Source organism: Eulemur rufifrons, chromosome 12 (assembly GCF_041146395.1).
Source record: "Eulemur rufifrons isolate Redbay chromosome 12, OSU_ERuf_1, whole genome shotgun sequence".
Classification (NCBI taxonomy): Eukaryota; Metazoa; Chordata; class Mammalia; order Primates; family Lemuridae; genus Eulemur; species Eulemur rufifrons.
This window is the reverse complement of record NC_090994.1, coordinates 5,788,795-5,812,801: the sequence shown is the minus strand read 5'-3', so window position 1 is coordinate 5,812,801 and position 24,007 is coordinate 5,788,795. Positions and strand designations below refer to the sequence as shown.

Here is a 24,007-nt window from a genome sequence, read left to right as displayed (position 1 = left end):
CATCATTTTTGGCAAGAAAACTTGAGCAGAACCAGCCCCAGCAGCAACTGAGAATGCTTATCAAGCTGTGATTAAGTAGCTGTGATTAAAGAGCGAACGATTACCTGCCCAAGCACATAGTTCCTAAGAGGTTCTCACTCCCAGGCCATAACCATGAAACCTGCCTGGCCAGAGGGTCTGCGTGCTGGTTCACTTTGAGCAGGTGGGGAGGCTGAGACACTCGGACATACAGCTTTCGCTTGCGAAAGGGAATCAGGAACAGCTGCCCCAGTTTCCAACCGACATCTCATTTTCAAAGACTGCCTAGGTCTCTAGCTACTCGGAGATGAGCATTCTGAACACTTTCTCCACAGGCACATCCATAAAATCCACATGCTTGACACTCTCTGCAATTCCTGCTAAAATACCTATAATCCATTCCCCTCTCTCCAACTAAAAAAAAAAAAAATGGTTGGAATCCACGTGAGTGAAATTGAGTGATGCTGTATTTGTTCTCATTCATTTTTAAAAGGGATGTGCTTCCTAAAAGTGTCCGTGTTTACTGTAGTTGGTAATCAGCAACTTCAATATGCCACCCAATGTATTTCTTATCCGCAATTGCTTTTTGCTGTTCTTGGCCAATGTGGCCTCTTATGCATTCCCTCATATGCCCATCTTCTCCCAATTTAGCATAACTTGTCCTTCTTGCAAGGCCTTAATAACATTCCAGGCCATTATACCCTAAAAAAGTGGTGCAATGTGATAGTTAGAATTGTGGACACCAAACCCTTCCACGGGCGACCTGCTCTTGAGTTTGGCTGGATCAGGGCTGTGACAGCATATTTGCCAAGTTTAATTTGGAGGCAAATCCCAAGGGAATGAAACATTAAAAAAGCTTGGATATGGTTTGTTACCCTCAGCATAAGCAGTCCAAACCGGAGGACTTTTACTCCCACTCTTTATGAAGCCAGAGGGGGTATGGAAAACACACAGGCTTGGAGTTAGGGAGACCCAGCTTTGAATCCTCCTTGGCCTTGGGCAAGTCCTTTAACCTCTCTCAACGATCAGACTTTTATCTCTAAAATAGGAGGAGCAGAGTTGCTACAAGATTTAGAGACAATCTAAATGCAAAATGCCCCGCAGATGCCCGGCACACAGTAGGACCTAACAGAAAAGCCGTAAGAGGATATTTATTTACCCAGATACTACTATCTGCCATGGATGGGGTCATCTAAGTAGGTGGTGGGAGAGTTCAAAGCCTGACTGTCGTGTGGGGAGTGTCGGACACACTAAGTGGTTACAAGCAGGAGCAGTCTTGGGTGACACATGAGGGAGGGGAAGGGAAGAAAACTGTGACGAGAAAAATGCTGTTCTGAAATCCTTTCAACAGTCTGGAGGAACCTTCCAATAATGAGATTCAAGGTCTCTCTCAATGCCTGCGATCTGAATTGCAGAATAAACTCAAATTTTGCCTGTCCCATAGTGTTGTGCTGATTTTTATGATGTTTAGACAATCCCAAAGCAAAAGCTTTTTATAACACATTAGAGAAGGCATTTTAACCACTGTTTCTCTGGGTAAATTCCTCAAACTCCAAATAGAAGCAGTAAACATGTGAGTATAAATATGACAATCATTTGTTTAACTGAAACAGTTTTAGATGGTTTTTGGCATGCTTAAAGGTACAGAGATTTTTGTGGCTGAGTAAAAAGTAACTCAGCTCTCATATTGTTTATCCCACTTTGACTAAGTTTTGGGTGACAAATTATCAATTTCTTGCAAAACTGTCTTGTTTATACCCAATATCATGCTATGCGAAAGGAAAAAAATGTTAAAAGTTTGCCTCCCTGGAGAGAGGGGGCTGAGAAGAGTGCAGTGGACAATTATTTATGGATAGTTTTACACAGAGACAATTGTCATGGTTTTTATCTGATGAGCAAAAGATTTTTTAGTTGTTTATTTTGATTAGATGTGGCATCAGTGCCAGATTTCCAGTGCTCCCAAACTTTCCCAGATATAAAATTTAAATTGGTCCATAAAGGTGTTTAAAGATCATTTTGAACATGGAGAAAAACCATTACCATTCTTTGCACAGGACGCTGGGGCAAAGAGTGATTTTCTTATTCAGATCCTAGAAGAAGCTCTTCTCAAACTTAGTTTTCCTAGCAAGGCAGAAGAGAAGTGAGCTTTGCATATTCAAGTTATTCCTAGATGCCTGCCTCTATGAAAGGACACCCACATCTGGTGTCACAGGACATGCAAAGAGACCAGAAGAGTCTAAAAATCCAGCCAACATCTCAGAGCCAGAATCCAAGTTCTGAACACACGGCTGTGTATCTGTCTAGCCAATAAGAAGACACTCTTCACAAGGAGACTGAGAAAGCCGTCATATTCTAGGTCCCCACACAACCAATAACAAAACCCAATTCCACATGCAAACATACTCTCCGCTACAATGTGACAAGAGACTTGCCTTTTACAAGGATTTAAGGAAATTATCATTTTTCTGCAAGGGAAGAAGAGAAAGATGTTGAGGCCACTACCCTTGCTGTGAAGGTTACATAACAGCTACAACCTGCTTGGAAATTCTTAGAGGAAATTATCCAAATAGGGGAAAGAGGCCGTGGAAATGGTCAGTAGTTTTAGACCAGTGATTCTTGTGGAAAATTATTCCCAAAGCGTAAATCCTATTTTAAATTCTTACTGTGGGATGACAGGCATATTTTAAATTTTACATAGAGTTACCATCTTCATTATTAGTAACATACAGGTTGAGCATCCCTAATCCGAAAATCTGAAATGCTCCAAAATCTGAAACTGTTTGAGCACCCATGTGATACCACATGTGGGAAATTCCACACCTGACCTCATGTGACAGGTCACAGTCAGAATTTTGTTTCATGCATAAAACTATTAAAAATATTATATAAAATTACCTTCGGGCTATGTGTATAAGGTGTATATGAAACATAAATAAATTTCGTGTTTAGGCTGGAGTCTCATCCCCAAGATATCTCATTAGGTATATGCAAATATTCCAAAATCCAAAACACTTCTGGTCCCAGGCATTTTGGATAAGAGATACTCAACTTGTACTGAGTTATTAAGATTTACCAAAACCTGGTATACATAAAGGAAAAATAGCACGTTCCCCAAGTTTCTGTGGAAAGTGGGAATAGACAAAGTTGAGTGGACCACTGGATCTTTTTCCAGAATAAATGGGTTTCTGTCAAAAGATGTTTGCAAGCTCCTGCTTTATACGGTTCTTTGGTGATCTGTCAGTATCTATCCGAAGCTAAGCGTTAGTATTTTTCAAAGTTCAGGGGGATATACTTGGACCATAAGGCTCATTTCAACATGCCACAGGTGAAGCTCGTTCATTAGGCAACAGTGAAGCAGGTGAGAAGAAATGGAAGTCAATATTTTGCCTTTCAAAATATTTATAAGTGCTGGATTTTTATAACAGAGTTCTGGAAAAGGTAAGTGATTTGCCAAGAAAAACCTTTCTCGGCCTTGTCAAAAAGACTCTAGGGTAGGTTGGCAGCCTCTATCTTAGCATGAAGTTAACACCCACCCCACCCCAACCTCTTGATTTTTAAATATGGTACAGAAGAAGCCTTCCTTCATTTGATCTTGGAGGTGTTTAATGGATTTTTGTCCCCAGTAGTTAAATTGAAAGAAAAAATGACCCTCACGTCTGCTGTCTTCTCTTGGGAAAAGCCACGTTCTCCTCGACTGGTTCTTTGAGCACTCTCCAGATTCGAGGGCTGAGAATGTGCCTCCACTACACTCTGAGACGTAATAAGAGCCTCTCGCTCTCATCTTTAGAAGATAAGGAGCAGGATCCAATCCAAGCGCAGCAAAAGGTAAATCTCACTGTCCCCTTTCACCCAAGCTGAGAAATTGGATGCATCAGAAGTGGTGGAGTTTTAAAAACTTGCTCTAAAAATAAACGTGCCTGGATCTTGGCCACCATCTTAAAGCTCTTCCTCTCTGGGCCCTCTCCCCATAAATGTCAAATGTGGCTGTCGGTACGTTTAGCCTGAAAATAAAATCCCCTCACTTCCACCAAGAAATAGCTCCAAACTTAGAGTGCGAGCTCAAAATATTCATGATGAAATCATAATCCTATATTTATAGTCTTTTGGATTGTGCATGACATTCTGTTTCCCATGGTGGTTTTCATCCAAGCGGGCTGAGAGGGTGACCACGAGGGCATTAGCTGCGGGGGATACCGTCCAGGGTCGTTTCGGAACTGGGCGGGTGTGAAACATCCTCCCTCGTCCCTGCACCCTCCCTGCTGACAGATGCATCGGGTCTCCTCCCCTGCCCCATCCCCAGAAGGTCCCCCCTGTTTGATGGTCCCATCTCGTCCTCCAGGAAGAGTGAGCTGGCCTTCCGAGGAGGAAGTGGGGTGGGTCCCCAAGACCCACCCCTTCCTGTGCACCTTCCCTGTCCTAGACCTCCTCCCCGTTTTCACTGAGAGAGATGGTGTGGACCTTAATGGTTGGAACTTGGTGGTTCTCTCCAAGGCTGGGGGCGGAGGGCCCCACACAGCAGCAGACCTGCAGAAAGCTTTTGCTCCTCACCCGGGCTGTGGTGCAGGCTGATTGGTCTTTGGGCACCGTAATCCTGGCAGATCCCCGGGGCATGGAAGAGAAAAATTTCCATTCACAGACCCCGTCGGTCTTGGAGATCTTATAGAAGGTCTCTCCTGAGCCCACGGGGATGCGCACCATGTCCTTGTGCTGCCGCTCCACGGCGTGGCTGGGCGGGTGCAGCGTGTAGCCCAGGGCGTATTTCGAAGACTGCTTCCTGCGGAGACACTGGATTCTCAGCACGTTCTGAAAGGCCTTTTTGAACTCTTGGCTGGAGCACGGGTATATGATGGGATTGATGCAGCTGTTTAGGTATCCGAGCCAAAATACTATTTTAAAAACCGTTTCCGGGGGCTTGAAATCGGGGAAGAAAGACCCTGGAAGAAAACACACAGATTCAGACATATTATTTGTAAGCCGACAGGCCAATTGTCTAGGAAAACAACCAAACAAACATCTTTTTATATCTTTAAAAGGTTTCAAATGATTCTGCACGCATTTGAGTTGTGCGTGATTGACAGACTAGCTCTTGTGAATGTAACCGCTTTGTAATGTCCTCAAAGAGCATTCTTACTTGGTGCCTGTGACTGCCATCGATTATGGGCTGCAGCAGCTCTCGGGGCTGGAGAATATCACCTGATGGCTGCTGTGAGGTGTTCAAAAACGAAAACACGCGTTTAGACTGAGTCTACCTATGCAAACTGTTTTGCCTGAATTTAAAAATAAATTGGAGTCCATTTAAATAATCTACATTCATATGCCGTTATCTGAATATACGCTTTATTCTCTGATGCAGTGTTATATAGACACAGCCTAAATAGTTATGAATTCCTTCCCTCCTGAATATTGGAGTTGGGTATTTTGATGAGAATCCCAAGTTTACAAAATATTGGCTTGGCCAACTTTTGGCCAGTGGTTCCCAACCATTTCTCCTAGGTGATGCCTTTTGATGTCATGGTATGCTTTCCCTCCCAATGTCCCCCGTGGCTCCCAAATATTTGCCAGTCGCTTGATGTTCAGGGTCCTCCGGGCCTAACCAGCTTTCTAACATTCTTGGTTATTATTCTTTTACTCCAGCCAGACCCTCTGCAAATTTTCTCCAAGTCACTGGTCATTTTTTTGTCCTCTCAAGTTGGGCCACTGTGTCTTCAATACCCTCGCCTGTCCTTTTTACCTCTGCAAACCCTACCCCTTGGTCTCACACAGCGGGAATTGGGCCCCTGTGCAGTGACTGGTCACAGCCCTCACCAGCAGAACAAAATCATGGAACCTTGAAGTGGGCACGATCTTAGGGATGATCTTATCCAATTACTCAATTTCCAAATTAAAACAAAAATGCTTATTAAAGAGGCTGTCACCCACTTGATGGCGACAGTCCAGACAGAGTGATGGATAAAGGGATGTAGAACCCCCAGTCTGTGTTCTTTATTCCTTGATCCTCAGACTTCCAGCAGCTTTCAGCAAAGTTCGTTTATGAATTATGAAACCCCAAATGTCCTCCTTCATGCCTTTCAGAGAGATTGCAAGATAACATCTTGACTTTCCTTTCACCTCTTTTCTTTTCTTTCTTCACTCCCAAACACCTAATCCTTTTTGTGTGTGTGTGTGTTTACTGATTCTTTTTTTTTATTTAATTTCAGAATATTACGAGGGTATAAATGTTTAGGTTACATACATTGCGTTTGCCCCACCTGAGTCAGAGCTACAGCGTGCCCATCCTCCATACAGTGCACTCTGCGCACAGTAGGTGTGACTGTACCTATCCCCTCTGCCCCCCTCCCACCTAATCCTTCTCCCGCTGGTTTGTAGTCACAGCTCTGCGTATACTTAGTGGAGTGGCTTTGGGTAAGTCCTATTATCCCGTTGGGACTCAGTTTTCTTATCTGAAAAAGGAGCAGTTGAATGGATAATTTCTTTCTTTCTGTTTTTTTTTTTTTTTTCCCCAGACAGATACTCTGTCACCCAGGCTAGAGTACAGTGGCAGCATCATAGCTCACAGCAACCTCAAACTCCTGGACTCAAGCAATCCTCTTGCCTCAGCCTCCCAAGTAGCTGGGACTACAGGTGTGCACCACCATGCCCGGCTAATTTTTCTATTTTTTTGTAGAGATGGGGTCTCGCTCTTGCTCAGGCTGGTCTTGAACGGCTGGCCTCAAGCAATCCTCCTGCCTTGGCCTCCCAAAGCGCTGGGATTACAGGTGTGAACTGCCAAGCCCGACCTTGCATGGGTAATTTCTAATGGCCTTGCACAACTTTTCTCTTTGGTTTCAGTCTATGATCTTGACTTTATGTCTTTCCTTCCTCTCTGCTCTGCGGACCTATCAGAGACATGACAAACTGCTGGTGCTCTTAAAATCCACTGGCAAACAGTGCTCTGAAATTTAGTAGATGATCTCATAAACATGAACAAAGAGTAAACTCAAATACCACAAAACCCAAAGAAGACGAAATAGTCTGGTGGTTGATGGGAGTGTCCATTAGCTCTGAAGCACACGCCCTGTTAAGTTCCCTGTGGCTCAAAGAAAACACACACACGCACACACACACACACACGATGGAAAAACATGTTAAGTGAGAAAGCTTTATTCTTTAGCTTTAAAGCTTTTAACATTGTCCTATAATTATAATAAAGTTTACAGACTTTGCATGCCGGGTGTGAGCCAGGCACAGTGCTAGACACTTTACATGCAATTTGATCATTGTTAGTAACATGAAGAAGTTATACGATTCCTGTCCATACCCCCATTTTACAAATGAAGAAACTGCACTTAATCAGGGTGAATATCTCAAAAAAGGTCACTCAGATAGTTTACTGGCAGAGCTGAGCTTTGAAATTGGGCAGTCTGATTTCAGGTGTGTTCCTTTACAGAAATCTCCGAATGTATTGGAATAATGCGTCTCTTGGGAGAGACGATGGCATGTGGGGAGTGATGAAGTGTGCAGTTGGGGGCAGCCAGGTAGGAAAGAGGCTTTTTTTGAACCTCATCTGAGAGGTGGAGAAAATGGCGAATGCCAACGTGACTAGTGATTTTGTTGCAAATGTGGTTACTTTCCCTCAAAAAAATTCATCTCACATTATGATGCCCATATATTGTCCAATATTTCTTCCTAACAGTGACAGTGATGTGATTAAGGAAGCCCATTTCACAAAGGCCTGCCTGGGTCTGTGCTTAACGACTGCAAGGATGTATGAGCTGAACATACCAAAAACCACCTCGTCTGGGAATGTCACCACTCTGTAAATTGGCTAGGGAGGTGAGTGTGTTTTCCTTATTAGATTAATTTCAATTTAAAAAAAAAAAAAGGAAAAAAAATCCCTGCTTGGTGTGGATGGGGTACCTTGGCTGGTGGTTCCTGTAGTGAAGTCTGGATGTGACTGCTCAGAGCATCGTCTGAGAGCCTTGGAATTTCCCACAATTCCTTCAAGGACACTCATTCTGCTCACAGAGCCCAGTTTAGCTCTCATAAATCTCAACATTTCCTTTTAGTCACCTCCTCCTTCCCTTGCTCGGGCCCCATTAATTCCAAGCCTGGCTGACCCAGAGCCAAGATCTCAGGCTCTCTCTTCTGCTGCAATCATGTTTTCGGAGGGAAACGCTGGCCCCTCTCCCTCTATCTGTCCCACCCCAAAGCACCCATCTCTTCCCTGTGGCTCAGGTACAGGGAGAGAAAGGGAGTTGGTTAAAACTTATTTATATTAAGATCTGACTGTCAGATAGTATCCAGCCTTAATCTTCTAGGAATATTTTCTTGTTAATCCAAGCAAATCTCTAGATGTTGGCTTTTCAGGCAGTGAGTGGGAGATGCTTCTGGGCCAGAGACCTTCCCATAAATGACAACATGTGGTTTATCCCATTAAGTGTATGACAGCACCCAGATGTGTCTAAGCCTAGCACAGATTTGTCCATTCCAAATCTGACAGTCCCACCATGGGGGCAGGTCACAGGCTCCATTTCTCCTGCTTGGGATGTTCTTCCTGCCTGGGTCGGGGAGTCATGTGACTTTCTTTGAGCAGCTGCTGGCTGGCTGGGGTTAGGAGAGGGACTCGTAGCTGTACTTCCATCAGGAATGTTCCAAAGCACGAGAAAAGATAGAGAAGGGCTGTTTCTCTTCTTATTTACGTTATTCACATCCTGAGATCTCTTCCTTCCCTCCATATTTCTTCTCCTCGGAAGGGGAGACTGAGCTGGAATCAGGCTCGGGAAAGAGCTGCCTGGTCCCAATCATCCTTCTCTGCCAAACCTTCCCACTCAGGCACCTTCTTCTCTGAGCTCCCCACTAGCTCTCTCCCCAACTTCCACTTCTTCTCAGATCCCTTTCCCGTTGGTGACTGACGATGCTTTTGAGGGTGGGAGGACAGCTGCTGAGTGCTCCTCCCAGGCCTCCTCCCATCGCAGCGGAGCACCAGGGCAAGGTCAGTCAGTTGTCACTAGGCTGGAGTCTTGAGCACAGTCACCACCCAGTTTTTGTTGAATGAATGGTTGACCTCCTTGCTGACGGAATGAATGAATGATTGCATCTCCTATTCCTCCCATGGTTCCGCCTCACTCTGAGGTTTGGTTTTCTTCTCTGATAGCTGTGGCCCCGTGTTCTCTCCCCAACCTCGCCTTCCTTCTGTTGTCTCCCTGTTTTGCTATTTCTGTTCAATCTTCTGGTTTTCTCTGTGATGGTATTTTACTATCATTTCTCCCTTGCTGCATCATTTGGCATCTAACAGGCTAGTTTTCCTTGTCATGCTTCCCAGGAAGAGCCAGACTCCTGGATCACCCACAGGGGAAGAGGGACTCCTATGCTTTGGGTTGCTGTAGCTTTGCTTTGCTTGAGAGAAGCCAACTGCTCCAAACCTAATTCCCTGAACACCTCGCCCTGCAGATTGGTTCATGTTTTGCATGTGAATTTTGTCTGGATTAATTCTTGGGCTTTGGAAAATGCCTAGACCCTAGGGGCTCTTCCCCTCACTGAGTTTCCTTGCATCATCTGGTATGCTGCAGAATTGCTGACTCTTTGTTGACCCTCCAAACACCCTGACCAACTTAAATGGGTCAGACCGAGATGGGTAGAGCAGGTGTTCAGGGCCAAACACCACCATCCTCACCCTTGGAGATTCAGCAGCTTCACCTCCACCGTGGAGGCCTCTGGATTCCAAGAAGAAATTGAAACTAATGATTTCAAATGATGCCTCTACGCCTTGTCACTTAATGTCCTATGGATTGGGAACATCTGAAATCATTTTCGATTTGGGGCTGATCTTGTGGGTTTACGGGGGGACACTGGGAGTTGTCCCAGTGAAGGCTTGGCCATGAGAGTCACATTTTAGCTATGAAGTTACAGCAAAGTTTGCCCTCAGTGGCCCCAATACAAGAAAAAATCATTTTTATGCCCATGTTGTTCTCCTACATGAGTTTGCTACAGCAGTGCTACGTACTCCAAAACTTGGTGAAAATAGGAATGGAGTTCTTGAACTCCAACCCAGCACTGGTCGGGAGAGGTTCCTCTGTGGTTCGACTGTTTCTCTCCAGATTGAGGTGACTGGGTCTGGGAGCTGGAAGCCATGAATCAGTCTTCTCGATTCCAGCCTCACAGCTTCTGTGCCTGATTTTTGTGTACTGGAAAACCTGACATCTTAATGACAACTTTGAGAGACACAGGGTTATGGTACCCCCTAATTAGCAGGAGTCAAGGAACGCTAGAAGAGGAAGATTGGCAGGAAGTGAGAGATCAGCACTGTCAACCTGTCCTTTACAGGTGAAGACAGCGAGGCTGAGCAGGGGAGGGAGTCCCCAGGTCACACAACTCTTCTGCAGCCAAGCCGGGAGGGACCAGAACCAGGCTCAGCTCTGCTTCAGCCATTCCTGCTCCTGATTCTTGTGTGCCATTTCACAGTCCCACGGTGGCACGGAAGTGCTAATATGTCCAGCTGTCACTGGATGACAACAGGTTTTACAGAGATGAAGAGGCAGAGGGAAGACGAGAGCACCATCCTCAATAGCAACATTATTTAAAAAGTTGGAACATATGGTCCAGAGAGGCTTTCGGTATCACATCTGAGAATTAGAGTTTAAATGGCTACAGGTTTTTTTTTTTTTTTTTTAAAGCAAAATCCAAAGGAGAAGCTAATGTTACGGGACCATGAGAGAAAATAACCCTTGCGTGTCTCTTGTTGTCCAGCCAGTGGTCTCGCCAGTGTGACTGGTACACGTCCAATGAACAGAGGACAGAAATGACCTGTCACACAAATAGGTGGCCAGTTCCCAAGGCCAAGGAGCTCCAGTGCCAAGCAGCATTCAGGCCAGACCAGATGATGCCTTCTTGCCAGGAAGCAAACTCTGCCCCATCAAATTCAACCCCAGAGAAAAGCTGTAGGAACCAAAGCGCGAGAGCAGATCCAAGTCTCAAATCATCCTGGAGTCCACGGATGCCTTTGTGCTGAGCGGCCGGTTTGGCTGTGGCACAGTGACTTGCCTGAGCCCTCCTGGGGTTCATGTGGGGCCACCCTTGGGCAGTTCTCAGCCAACAAGAAGTCTGTGGATTATCTACCTGGAATGGTGGCCAGGAACCTCTAAGAAGCTGGCCACATTAGCCATGGACTAGGACCCTAGGCTCACAACCCGAGGTTCACAGACAGACTTCCCATGACATTAAATGTGTGTGTACAGGGACACATTTTCCTGGGAAGAGCCTTTAGCTCTCATCCTATTCTTACAGTGGTCTTTGGTGACAGCAAAGATGGCTCAGCCTGGACCTCAGCTGGTGAGGACAAGCTGTACCCTGGCTGGGGGACCTCATTTAGACGGATGTCCCAATGAGAGGATCGAGGTTACAGACGGGGCAAGCAGATGTTACTTCATTGCCTCTTTGGAAGGACCTCACCTGGTCTCTGTCTTCCTCTGTTTAACTGGGGTTTGGAATTGTATAGCTCTCAACTCGTGCACCTGAGAAAAGTCACGTGGCTGCTCCCTCGAGAGTGTGAGCGTCTCTTCTGAACTTGCTGGCAGGAAGCTTGCATAGCAGGCCGGGTGAGGAAGGGTGGAGGCATGGCTAGGGGGTGCAGTGAGAAAGGGAAAAGTGTACCCTGAGCTGGGTACACAGTCCTGCAGGGGACAAGCCCAGGCCACCATGGGGGCCACCCGGTGTGGGATGGGGAAAGCGTGGCCCACTTTTCCAGAGACTGGGTGCCTTGGCCTGTGGTTACTGTTGTGAAGAACCACTGCTCCTTGCAAGCCAGGCAAGGAAAGAGGTTACTCGGGGAGATGTTCCCTCATCCCTCAGACTTCTGCAAGTGGCAGATAGAGCACTCGGTACGGGATCCTTCTGGCTCGCCAAGGGCAGCTCTGCAGAATAAGGAGTTTCATCTTGGATGAGTCCGAGCTGCTCAAATGGTCTCTTTCACCCGTTAACAGACCCCCAAGCGGCATTTCTCCTCTTAAGACAGGGCAGCGGGTCTGTCCCAGTGCATGTGTTGGAGCCCGACACCCACAGGCACTCAGGAGAGGGTAGTTTGGGACCCCATGCGGTGCTAGACCCACTGCGAGCAGGCCCTTCTAGAAGACCTCCTTGTGTTGAACAAACAATCCCAAACACTCAAAAGATACCAACGTTCCCATCACCCCTTTAGTGAACAAAAGATTATTTGTTCAAGGAAAAGCTAGCAATGAAGTCATTGTGTTCTTTTATGGGCTGTTTCCTTAAAAGTGGATCTCCCTTCATAAACCATCTTATTTGTCAAACCATGCCACTTTTGTTAAGGTCACTGTTGTTTCATGAGTCTCCCATTTAAAATGTCTTCTTCCCGTCTCTGCACAAAAGCTTCCCTCAACCACCACCTTGACCTCACACCTGCCTCGGGGGCTTATCTCTTTCACAGCATATATCGCAGTTTTTAAGTTTTCTTATTCACTTGTTTTCTTTGATTGTTCCATTGTCCAGAGCGCAGAGGGTGCGCTCTCCAGGCGATAGGGGCCCCGGGCTGTCTCTCTTGCTGCACGCGGGGTCAGGGCAGGGGCCCAACACAGTGCCTGAGTGGAGGATGTCTAAATGGTCCTCCCTTTCCTTTGCCTCCTACTTTCCAGACAGTCATCAGCCCCCACGATGCTTCCCTTCTGAACACCTTCCACGTGTGCCTGCTCCTCCCTGCCATCTCCAGCAACCCTGCCCTTGTTTAAAGCTGGGTGAGTCATCTTTCTCTCCTGAGCCTCTGTTCCCTCATCTGTCAAATTAAAGGTTTAGAACAAGTAATTGACACTCCCTCTTCCTTTCTGTAAAAGCAAATGCTTCTAGGCAGGTGGAAACAGTCAAAAGGGAAAAACAGGCTCATGTCAAGTGGGATGAAGGACACTGTGGGGAGATGACCAGAGGGGAGGAGGGCAGGAGCCCAAGATATTGCGGGGGTGGTTTGGGAGGACACCCTGATGTCTGTCCTGGAGGTTTATTCTGAGCTTGCAGAAAGAAGGGCTGGGAGGAGAACCCAAGGGCTGCTGTCATGAGGCGATCTGCGTGGGGCACAGGCACCTCTCTGAAGCCCGCTGACATCAAGCAGGAACATAGTTTGCTCTTCTGCAAGGAGCATGGCATGGTCTGGGCTGCTGGTGGCTCCAGAGCTCCTTGATGACATGTGGGCTGCACACATGGACATCTGGGGCCTGGGAGGTGATGGCAGTGGTCATCTGGTCCTCTCCAAAGAGATGGGACAGAAAGGGAAGAAAGTGATGGAAACCATGAGAAAAAACTCCTAGAAACAGCTAAAGGGAGGGGAGGTTTTTCAAGGGGCTCAGTGATGTCATTAAGGGAACCTCATAAAGGTGTATCTGCTGAGATACATGTTGTGAGTTACCGTTTTGTTGCTGAGAAGATCAAGTTCAAGCTCTTCACCCTGTCATTCAAGGCCTTTCATCATTTGGTTCTACTGGTGCTACACAACCTTTTCCATTATTCATTCATTTAACAGATAATTTACTCAGCACCTTCTCTGGGCCAGGCCCTGCTGTAATACACAGAAGGTTCCTACCCTTGGAGTTTACACCCTGTGAGCATCTCCAACAAATGTCTGTTGATTGAATTAGGAATGTCCAACACCAAGGCTCTCTTCCTGTCATGGAAGATTTTTCACTGTAACTTTGTTAATCCTGGAAGGTGACTGTGACCTCAGCTCGTGTAGTTGCAGTTGGTTCTCCGCTGCTTTCTCCTGCTATTCTCTCGGTGACCTGTCCCTCTCCCCTGTGTCTATTAAGACTTGAATTTATTAAATTCTCTTTGTCTATCTTCAAGGCTGTGTTCAAAATCCAGCTAATTCACAACCCCTTCCGTTAGTACAGCCTAACTTCCTTTCTCACCGTTCTCCTCACGCATTTAGCAGCTGTTACTTTTCTCTATAGCATGTACCACCATCTTCTGTCCTTTACATATTTTGTTCTTTTTTTTTTTTTTTGTCCCTTTTCTTGAATGTAAACTCCTTGAGGGCAGAGCTTTTTGTCTTTGTATTTCACTGCTGTATCCTCAACACCCACAACAGTTTATAGCGTATAACGACAATATTGTTGAGTGGATGACACATTCAGCCCTCACGATGTTAGCACTCAGCCTTCATTCGCATCTCAGCAACAAACACGATTCTCAGTGGCTGTTCACTGAGTCAACGGACACATTTCTTGATGGAAGAGAATGACGTTTTGAGTAAAACGCGTGCTTCCGCTACTCACAGCTGGAAATACAATTTTAAACGGAGGAACATGTCTTAACTCACATCCCAAAACTTTATCTTCTTGATCTCTAAGATACTCATATTAACATGAAAACAAGACCATTCTCTAAATAATTTTAGACCGTTACGATGCAGGCACTTCATAAAATTATTACTGCCAGTACTTATAAAGTTATTTTATAGGGTCCTGGAGGAAGGGTTGAAGCCCATAATTAAGAGGCAATAGCCATTGCCTCCTCTCCTATTCGTGGGCTGTGGGTCCAAGGCCAAACACCACAGATCTGAAGCAGCGACATAAGCAACCAAAATCTATTTCCCAAGGAGCAAGTGGTGTAAGACTTTTTCCGGACGATGTTCCTGCACACTCAGCTGAAAGGCTTAGGCATGTTCCAGTCCTGATTGCCGCTAGCAAGGACCTGGGTGAGTTGGCTGATGCTTGTGCAGTGTGAGCTGAACAGGGGAGCAGGCAGATGGATTTGGGGTTCCAGATCACTGTAAAGATGCTTAATCAGAGTTCTCTGGACAATTACCCACTTGGACATGACATACCAGGTCCTCTCAATGGCCACTGGCTCACCCGCAGGCAGCCCCTGATACTGCAGTCATCCTCTAGCAGAAACCTCTAGCTCTGTAAAGTAGGAACAATAACACCTTGCTGCCCACTCCCAGCTCCTGCACACCCCTCCCCTGCCTGGGGTAAGCTAGGGATGGAGGTTGCTTGCAGATCTCTGCTCCTTCCCCCCAGCTCTTAGGTAAACAGCCCCAGGCTCCATCTGAACTAGACCTCCACAGGGCCTGATCTCCATCAGACAAGGGTAGCATTCAAATGGACATAACAAATACATACAGGAATTTTAATAGCTTATTTAAAAACACAAGACGTCTTTTTGGAAGCTATAATATGGCTTCTAAGCATAGCTGGGCAGATCACTTTTTAAAATGCAGAATGGGACTTGGGGCAATTTTCTCTTTAATTTTAAAAGCCAATGGAGTATGGCACTGTTTTGATGATAGACATCTTTGCAAACAAGAACTGGCCATGCCTCCATCTTGCATAATAAACGCCACATTTAGAAAGCTCCACTTTGCTCACAGAGGACAAGCTCTTTTCAAACTTAACCAAGCCTTCTGCAGCCTCAGCTGAGAACTGCCTGGTACTTTCAGGGGGAGGTCAAGGTCAGGGCAGCTCCTCCGTTTCACACTTGGTCCTGATGACTCTCAAATCTCTATTTCTAGACCATACCTGTCTCCTGGGCTCCAGTCCTGCACACACAACTATTACCAGACATCTCTCCTGATATTTTCAAACCATCTCATCCTTAACATCACCAAACCAAACTCACCATCTCTCACAAACCTACTCTTTCCTCTCTGCTACATCTTCGGTTAGTGGCAGCCTTCCTCACAGTTGTCCAAGCCAGAAACCCACTGTCAACTTCAACCCTGCACTCCCCAACCTCCTCCATAACATCCAATCACCGAGTCTGGCCATGGAACCTTCGTTCACTTGTCACCATCCACCCTGGTTCAGGACACCACCAAAAGACAACCCACCTGTAAGAATGAGGATGGGTTCAAACCATGCCTGCCTGGCTCCAGATCTTGCCCTGCACCCCCTAACACTGAACCTGCTGAGAATCTGCACGGCCCGTCCCTCGTTTCTCTACTGCCGTGCAGTGCTGCATACTCACTGCTAAATGTTCACTTGTAGAGCAGGAAGGAAAACAGGAGTAATTCCATGACAGACTAGACCTCTTAGGAAAGGCCTAAGTTTTGGTTTCCCCAACGCAGGCCCTCCCCCTCCCCGAAATGCCGCTGGTAACAACTGAGGGCCCTGGCTTGAAAACTGGCCAATTAGGAGCCAAAGCCCCGGCTTAGAAACTGGCCAATCAGGAGCCAAAACTATCGGCCACTTTTGAGGGAACAAATGAACTAAAAGGGGGGTGGGGGGGGGTGTGCCCAATACATGTAACCTATCGATAAATATAAAAACTTTGTTTCCACCCCAGGGCAGGGTCCGGGCTCGTGAAGAGACCACTGCGCTGGTGCTCTGAGCCTTGGACCCTAGCCTAGGCTAAAAAATAAACTCCTTTGTCTGTTGCAGCCTTGGTGACTCTGCCTATCTGTTCCTGGGACTGAGGGTAACCGGTTCTTACACACTGGCAAAATTAGATCCATTTTTTTCCATTGGGTGACTGACTTATCTGTATTAGACCTATAAATATATCCTTGCCAGATGAGAATAGTAGATCAAAAGAATACATGATTAATTGATAGTTATAGAAAGGCATTAAGTAAAATTCATTGCCAATCCTGGATAAAATCCTCTTAATGCACACAGACTGGTAAGACATTCCCTTTGGAGCACAAAGAAGACCTATCAAGTTCTATCATAATATTTCACTAAGAAATACTAAAAGAATAGACATGTAAGTCAGTACTTTCTCTCTCTTTGCCGTAGGTTTCTTATGTATTAAATGCTTAACTTATGTTGTGAGAATCAAATAATTAATGTAGAGAGTAATATATAGATCAGCATCTGGCACATAATAAGGTAATACACATTATCATCATTATCATTATTACTATATAACATATACAATTAAAATGATACTTTTGTAATAATTCATTAACTCTTGCTTATATTTTCATTATATTCATGCTCATCCTTTGATGAGTAAAAAGAATTACAAAAATGTTCAAATATATGAATGATAAAAATAAAAATAAATGGGTTAAAATCCTGTAGTAAAAGACAAAGCCTTTCATACTGAGTTAAGAAAAAAAATGTTCTGCTTATGAAAGACACAAAATACTAAACAAAATATTATTGCATGGTTAAAGAAATAATATGTTTTTGAGACATATACCAAACCAAGGTAAAGAAACTGGGACAGCAATATTAGCATCAAATAAAGCAGAATCCAAGGCACAAGGCATTTCATGGGATATGGAGGATTATTTTATGTTGATAAGGCACACCTGCCAATAGAGCTATATTTGTTAAATTTTATGTACCAAATAATAACAAACATATGTATATATATGTATGTATATTTAAAAAGCTTTAAAAGATGGATAAAACTATACTTGAAGAAGTGGCTAAAATACAGACAAAACAAAACATCTATCAATTTTTCAGTTGAAGAGGAATTCAAAACTGCAATAACATCCATAACTTCTAGTGATGCTCCAAGCGATCTGCTCTTTTAGCTAAGCATAGCTTTCTTAACCCATGTAGTAAGAACATGTTCTAAAAAGGACTCCTAATATATCAAGCAGATCTAAATATACTTATCCCTTTGCTTATACAAGTGGTAGCCCTGTCATCTCTCAACTCTCACCTTATTCCTGCTGCTTCTCATTTACTTTTGTTCAAAGGACATTTTTCATTTCCAATCATTTCTCCCCACAGAGATAATAATGCAGTTATCTTGAAGGGTCATTTAATGCGTGTGCCGGGAAAGGCAGCTCACTTGACTCTCTGGAGTTTAATGAAAAATAGAACTAGAAGGGTATCTGTCTGTAAACAAGACACAGAGCTCAGAGAATATCTAAAGCTCAAAACAGGATAGTTTGGGGGTTATGGAGGTTACCATTCTTCAATAGCCAAATGAAGTTGCTGCCATAGGAACTTTTCCAAAACACTAGCACCTACCACCATCCCCATGTCAAAATCAAGCGCTCTCCCTGTGCTCCTGAGAGCACTTCAAGTTCCCTTTTATGGCACTAGGAACCTCTGGGATATGATATGACAGCATGTTACACTTCTTTCTGTTTCCCCTCTCTGCGCAGGGAGACCTTTCAGGGCAAGTATTTTTGCTTTATTCCTGTTTGATCCCCAGTAGTCCCTTACATGGCACCTTCTATATAGCAAGTCTCAATAATTGGATGTTGAATTTAATTAGCTAAAAAAGGTCCTGAGAGTTGTTGACATTGCACTAGTTTATTTAATGTGTGTTGTTGTTCAAAATTTATTACTGGCTTCCAGCCATGACACAGTAATGGATATTGACATACTCTCCTGCCATTAAAAAAAGAGACAATTGGACACAATGTAGGAAGCACCTGTTTGTAAGCATTTAGGGTTTAGATCCTCTAGAGGAGGAAACCTGTGAGATACGCCCTGGCTTTCCTCTTACAGGCATTTTCTAAACTGCAGCACAGGGAAGTGGAGCCCTACCCAAGAGCAAGTCTGTGGGTGGAGGAAACAGAGGCTGTTACTCAGGGATGCTGAGATGGATGGAATTTGCAAAACCAGGTGCCAGTGAGGAGAAGGCTGTGCAGGGACATCCCAGCTATCTGCAGCTGGGTCCTGGTGAATCTGCAGCCAAATATTCGGCTGTGCAAGCACAGGGTAAGTGCTTGCAAAAAGACCAGTAGGCAGATCAGTTTGATACTTGGAGGCTTGGCTTTAGGCTTTGCTATTGCTTCTAGGGCTAGAACAGCCCTGCTCCTAGGGTATGCTTTTCTGGGGTCTCAGCTAAGCCCTGATGATGGAACAAGGTCTCTACTGCAGCTCGCTTCACCTTCAGTGTGTCCTTAACGTGTGTGACCTCTGGAAGCTCTTTAAGCTTACAGCCCGAGGGGACAGTAAGTGAATATTTTAGACTGTACACCAAGAAATTCAACAACCTAGGTGAAATGGTCAAATTCTTTGAAATACATGAATTTTCAAAAGTTATTTAATAAGAAAGAGAATGCTTGAATCAATCAATTTATATGGAAATGCAAATGATCTAGAACTGTCAATGCAACGTGGAAAAGAACAATGTTGGGGGAGTTTATGCTACGACTTCATGACTTGTTAAAAAGACACGGTCATCAAACCGGGATTGTATTAGTGTAAGGACAGACTAGTAAACGAATAGAAGAGAACAGAGACTCCAGGCACAAACCACACATGTATGGTCCATTGATTTTTCAACAAAGGTATGAAAGTAATACAACGGGGGAAAGGAAAGTCTTTTCAACAAATGATGTAAGGGTAATTGACTATCTAAATGCAAAAAGATGGTCCTTGAATTATATTAATACCTTTTATCATATGAAAAAAATTAATTTGATATGGATTATGAACCTAAACATAAAAGCTAAGACTCTAAAGCTTTTAAAAGGAAACATAGGAAAATACCTTTGTGATGGTAGAGTGGGGAAATATTTCATAGACAGGACTTAGAAAGCAGTAACCCTAAAAATAGATAAATAAGCTTGATCAAAATGGAAACTCCTGTTCATCAAAAGATAGCTTTAGGAAAATAGACAAAACGTAGCCTGTGAGACAATACGAGCACTATAAATATCTAACAAAGTACTTGTATCTGGAAGATACGCAGGGATGCTACAACTTGATAATAAAAATCCAATTAAAAAAATAGATGAGAGACTAGAATAGGCACTGACACAGGAAGATACATAAATGGCTGACAAATACATGAAAAGATGCTCAGTGTTATTAGTCATCAGGGAAATGGAAATTAAAAGCATGATAAGATACTACTACACACCCATGACAATCATTTCGCAAACGAATATTTTGGGAGTTTCTTAAAAAGTTAAATATATATCTATCCTATGACACAGCCACTTTTCTCCTCAATATTTACCCAGAAGAAAGGAAAATATGAACACAAAGGCGTGTATATGAATGTTTAAAGAAGCTTCCTTGTTTATAATAGCCCCAAAGTGGAAACAGTCTAAGTCTTTCATCAATAGGTAAAAGTATAAAGACTTAAAACGTACCTACTGCTCTAGAACAGAACAAATATTGATACATGCAACACGGATGCATCTCAGAATCATTATAGTGAATGAAAGAAAAGAGGGGAAAAAGGGCACAGACTGCATAATTTCCTTCACGTACGGGTCTAGAACTGCAAACCCACCTAGAGTGATGGCAAACAGGTCAGTATTTGCCTGGGGTCAGGTGTCCATAACTCCGTGTCTTCCATGGGCGTCAGGGCTGTGCTCTTAGTCCAACACAGACCACAGTTGGAAGAGCCAGTTGTCATATACACTGAAAAGTCAATCTCTAAACTCAAAGTTTGGGGTCTGATTCCAGAATGACACCAGCGGTAACTTCTGTGCATCTCATTGGAAGAACATGTGACCCTTCAGAGGATGGCTGTGTCAGAGATCAGATGAGACGACGTGTGAAAAATAATAGCAATTATAAGGCCTGATGGAAATTTAATTTATTCTTGTTGTTCGTTATTGACAGCTGGAGAGAAGCCATGAGATTGAAATTTCACGGCTCATCAGTGAGAGCAACCTCGGGTTTGCATCAAAATCAGCGGTGTCACACAAACAAACACACACACACACACACACACACACACACCCCACTTGGGTTCCACAGACGTTGGTCCCAGAGATCACAGGCACAGCTCGGAAAGGTTTTCCTAATGCAGCTGGTGATTTGGAAGCTCATTCTAGGCTAGGAATCAAATCCTAAAAGATCACTTAGATGGCACCTCACTGTGACCACTGAAAGCGGAGCTCTCACATGTGCCTACCTGGCTCCTAAAGTCACCTTCCTCGTTTGTCCTGGACAGTCTCAATTTATGCCTATTGTCTTGGCCCAATTATTAAGAGCACTTTCACTTAGAGTGCCATGAGCCAGACGGTACATTAACATTGAATTAATATTTACTGATTAGGATCTAGAAGGTGGCAGTTATTTCCACTTTAAAGATAAGGGAAGTCTGTGTACTGGGCTACCACGTTGCTTGAAGAACGGACACCTGGTAAAGGGTTAGGGTTCAAGTTTGGGTTCGAGTACACGAGACTGAACACTTACAGCACGCTTACTATGTGCCCAGCACTTTCTAAATGCTTTCCCTGTATTATCTCGTATAATTTTCCAAAAGTGCTTGGAGGATGCTAATCCTTTCTTAGTATTACAGATTAGCAAACACAAGAGGCTGCGCATCTTTCCCCAGGCCATGCGACAACTGAGCAGAAGAAGGGGACCTGAACTCTGGCACCCTGGTGGCTCCGGAGTCCGTGCTTTTCTGCCACCCCTTGCATGTACCAGGGGTGCCTGCCTCCTCTTTGCTCATTGAGCAAGCTGCCATGTCCATCTGATGGGTTTCTTCCTCTGCGGAAAGAGAGGAAGCCCCTATTGTGCTCCCCTTCCGACCACCTTTGCTGTCCCCCACTCCAAGCAAGATCCACCACCTTATTTTTAACTGGGTCGCCATTCATGCCGCCGCCTGTGTTTGTATCAGAATAATTTCCCCTTTCGCCTCTTTTGCAGACAAGGTGGAACTGGCCCCAGAAGCTAAGTGGTTAGGCCAAAGAGTTTTTGTTTGTTTGTTTGAATGCTGCTTTCTATTTGCTCTTGTAGTATAATAGGTAACAGAGTGCAGAAAGCCCTTTATCCAGTTAGTAGTGGCCTTAGGTGAAGGGGAAAAAAGAGCACGATTCAAGTTTTCTGTGACTTCTGAATCAGCTGTAATGGAATGTAAGTGCAATGCCAAAACCTGTTAAAAATAGAAACTCTCCAGTGTCCGGACTCTTCTCCAGCTGGTCTGTGGGAATGCAGACAGTAACTCATCGCCAAGGAGGGTCGCCGTTAATTAGCGGGAAGATGTCATGCCTCTCACCGGGTAGTAAATGAAACGGCTTAGAGTTTACAGTGGAACCTCTGAGGTTGCCAGAGAATCCCAGGTTGCTCCCTAAGTCTGCTTGCTCTGGTTTCCCTGAGAGTCCAGTCGTCACATAAAGCTGCCACTCGCCTTGAAGGATGCAACAGGAAGAACAAGTGCAGTGGCCCTCGCTAGAACTGGCCTCAGGGAACATCCGAGAAAAGAAGAAGAACCGACGTGCATCTGCAGGAAGGACAAGGGACATTCTAGACTCCGCTTGAGAGAAGTAAGCCGGAAACCAGGCAAGAGACCACCCACCCCCTCGACTCCTCACTGTGAGCAGGGAGGAGGCCCAGGCTTGGATGAGCTTCGTCCTTGCCGAGGGCCTACATAGCTTGACTTTGGCTGTGTCAGTAATGTCAAACTTCCGGGGGCAAAAATGCTACAAAAATAAATGTGTTCAAGGAGTGAGTTTACTAAAATTCCAGAACCCCTTGGCTCATCAAGGTTCTATTACCAGGTAGAGTCAACCACAAGAGAAAGCCTTGCAATACTTTTCACAGCTAGTACTTACTACCCTTTGTAAGGATGCCAAACTCAACCCCTTCCCACGAAGCATGGCCTCCCAGGAGGAATCGGCTTTGGGCCTTGGGCAAACCACTGAACTCTCCAAGTCTCTCTTGCTTAATCAATATAATGAGGATGATCACACTTACTGTCACAGGGCTGCTTCTTTTGGCAATTAAATAATAAGTAGGTGCAAGAATCAAGATGGGTGACTAAGCACATACATGGCTGAAAGCGTTAATTGAAATCAGTGTAATACAAATGATTGGTATCACTAAATTAGAAAGAGTGATAATTTTTCTGATTCTCTCTTTCTTTCTTTTTTTTTACCCTTCCTTCCTCCCTCTCTCCCTCTCTCCCTCTCTTCTTTCTTTGACAGGTTCTCAGTCTGTCACCCAGGCTGGAGTGCGGTGGCATTATCATAGTTCACTGTAACCTCAAACTCTTGGGCTCAAGGCGTCCTACTGCCTCAGCCTCCTTAGTAGCTAGGACTAAAGGTGCATGCCACCATGCCCAGCTAGTTTTTTAAATTTTTTGTAGAGATGGGGGTCTTGCTATGTTGTCCAGGCTGGTCTCAAACTCCTGAGCTCAAGCGATCCTCCTGCCTCGGCCTCCCAGAGTGCTAGGATTACAGGCATGAGCCACCATGCCCCACCTTTTTCCTGTTTGTTGACACATTTTCTCCCTTGGTGATCTTGGCTGCCTTCAGGATCCCACAGATCACTCCTATGCCAATAACTATGCCCTCTTGCCCATGTGTGTACCCTTCTCTGCTTCCAGCTGCCTGCCTAATGTTACAGTGTTATCTCACAAACATCTCAACTGGGACTCTAAAATCGACCTCATTGTGCCCCCCACCTTCCTCTGCTTAGTAGGTTTTCCTAATAAAAAGGTGTGCACGGAGATGTCACCCTCTCTCCTGCTCACTAAGATGAGAAACTTTCTTGCCTGTGATTTCTTCCCTTTCTTTATCTCTCTATCTAGGCTCAGCTCCCATGAGCCTAGAAACAGTAGAGACTGTAAGATCGGGACTACAAATTCTATTTCCCAGTGACCATCGTGCAGCCCTGGAGGGTACAATGACACCTGCCCTACAACTTTATTGGAGAATAAGGAGGATCACATAGAATAATAGATATAATAACCATTTATAAAAGCACAAAATTTTATATACTTTAGTGAAGTATAAATAGTGTACTTAGTGAATATAAGTGTACTATAGTGAATATAAGATAGTGCACTTATATTCAGTTAAATAAACATGTATTAAGCTCCTACCTCTACTATACATTGGGCAATGTACTATAAATGAATGTTCTCTTTCCTACAAATGCTGAGAGAGAGTTATGACCAATGATTTAGCCTCAACGAAAGCAAAATGATGTCACCTACTCACATGAAGATAAAAGAGTGACAGTCTTGGACATGGCTTACCTCTCCAAATAGCTTGCTATATAATTTTGGCAAAGTCCTTGCAGCAACTCAATCCTTAGATTTCCTAGATCGTTCACAGAACTTCTTTCTCAGATTATTACACCGCGTTCTGTGTCTCTGTTTGCTACTGTTATCACCGCCATGG

The 24,007-nt window shown here is 44.6% G+C and overlaps 1 protein-coding gene across 4 annotated transcripts in view; it reads right to left on the bottom strand.

Moving 5' to 3' along the window:
• ADRA1A (adrenoceptor alpha 1A) overlaps window positions 1-24,007 on the bottom strand; it is a 69,638-nt gene that overhangs the window by 5,556 nt on the left and 40,075 nt on the right. For 3 of the 4 annotated variants that reach the window (XM_069484839.1, XM_069484840.1, XM_069484841.1), the window contains one exon: window positions 2,900-4,952. In XM_069484839.1, the coding sequence (XP_069340940.1) occupies window positions 4,435-4,952 (518 nt within the window). In that variant the 3' untranslated portion in view covers window positions 2,900-4,434. Of the gene's footprint in view, window positions 1-2,899; window positions 4,953-24,007 lie in introns of those variants that run through there. The other variant, XM_069484842.1, reaches the window with a different exon arrangement.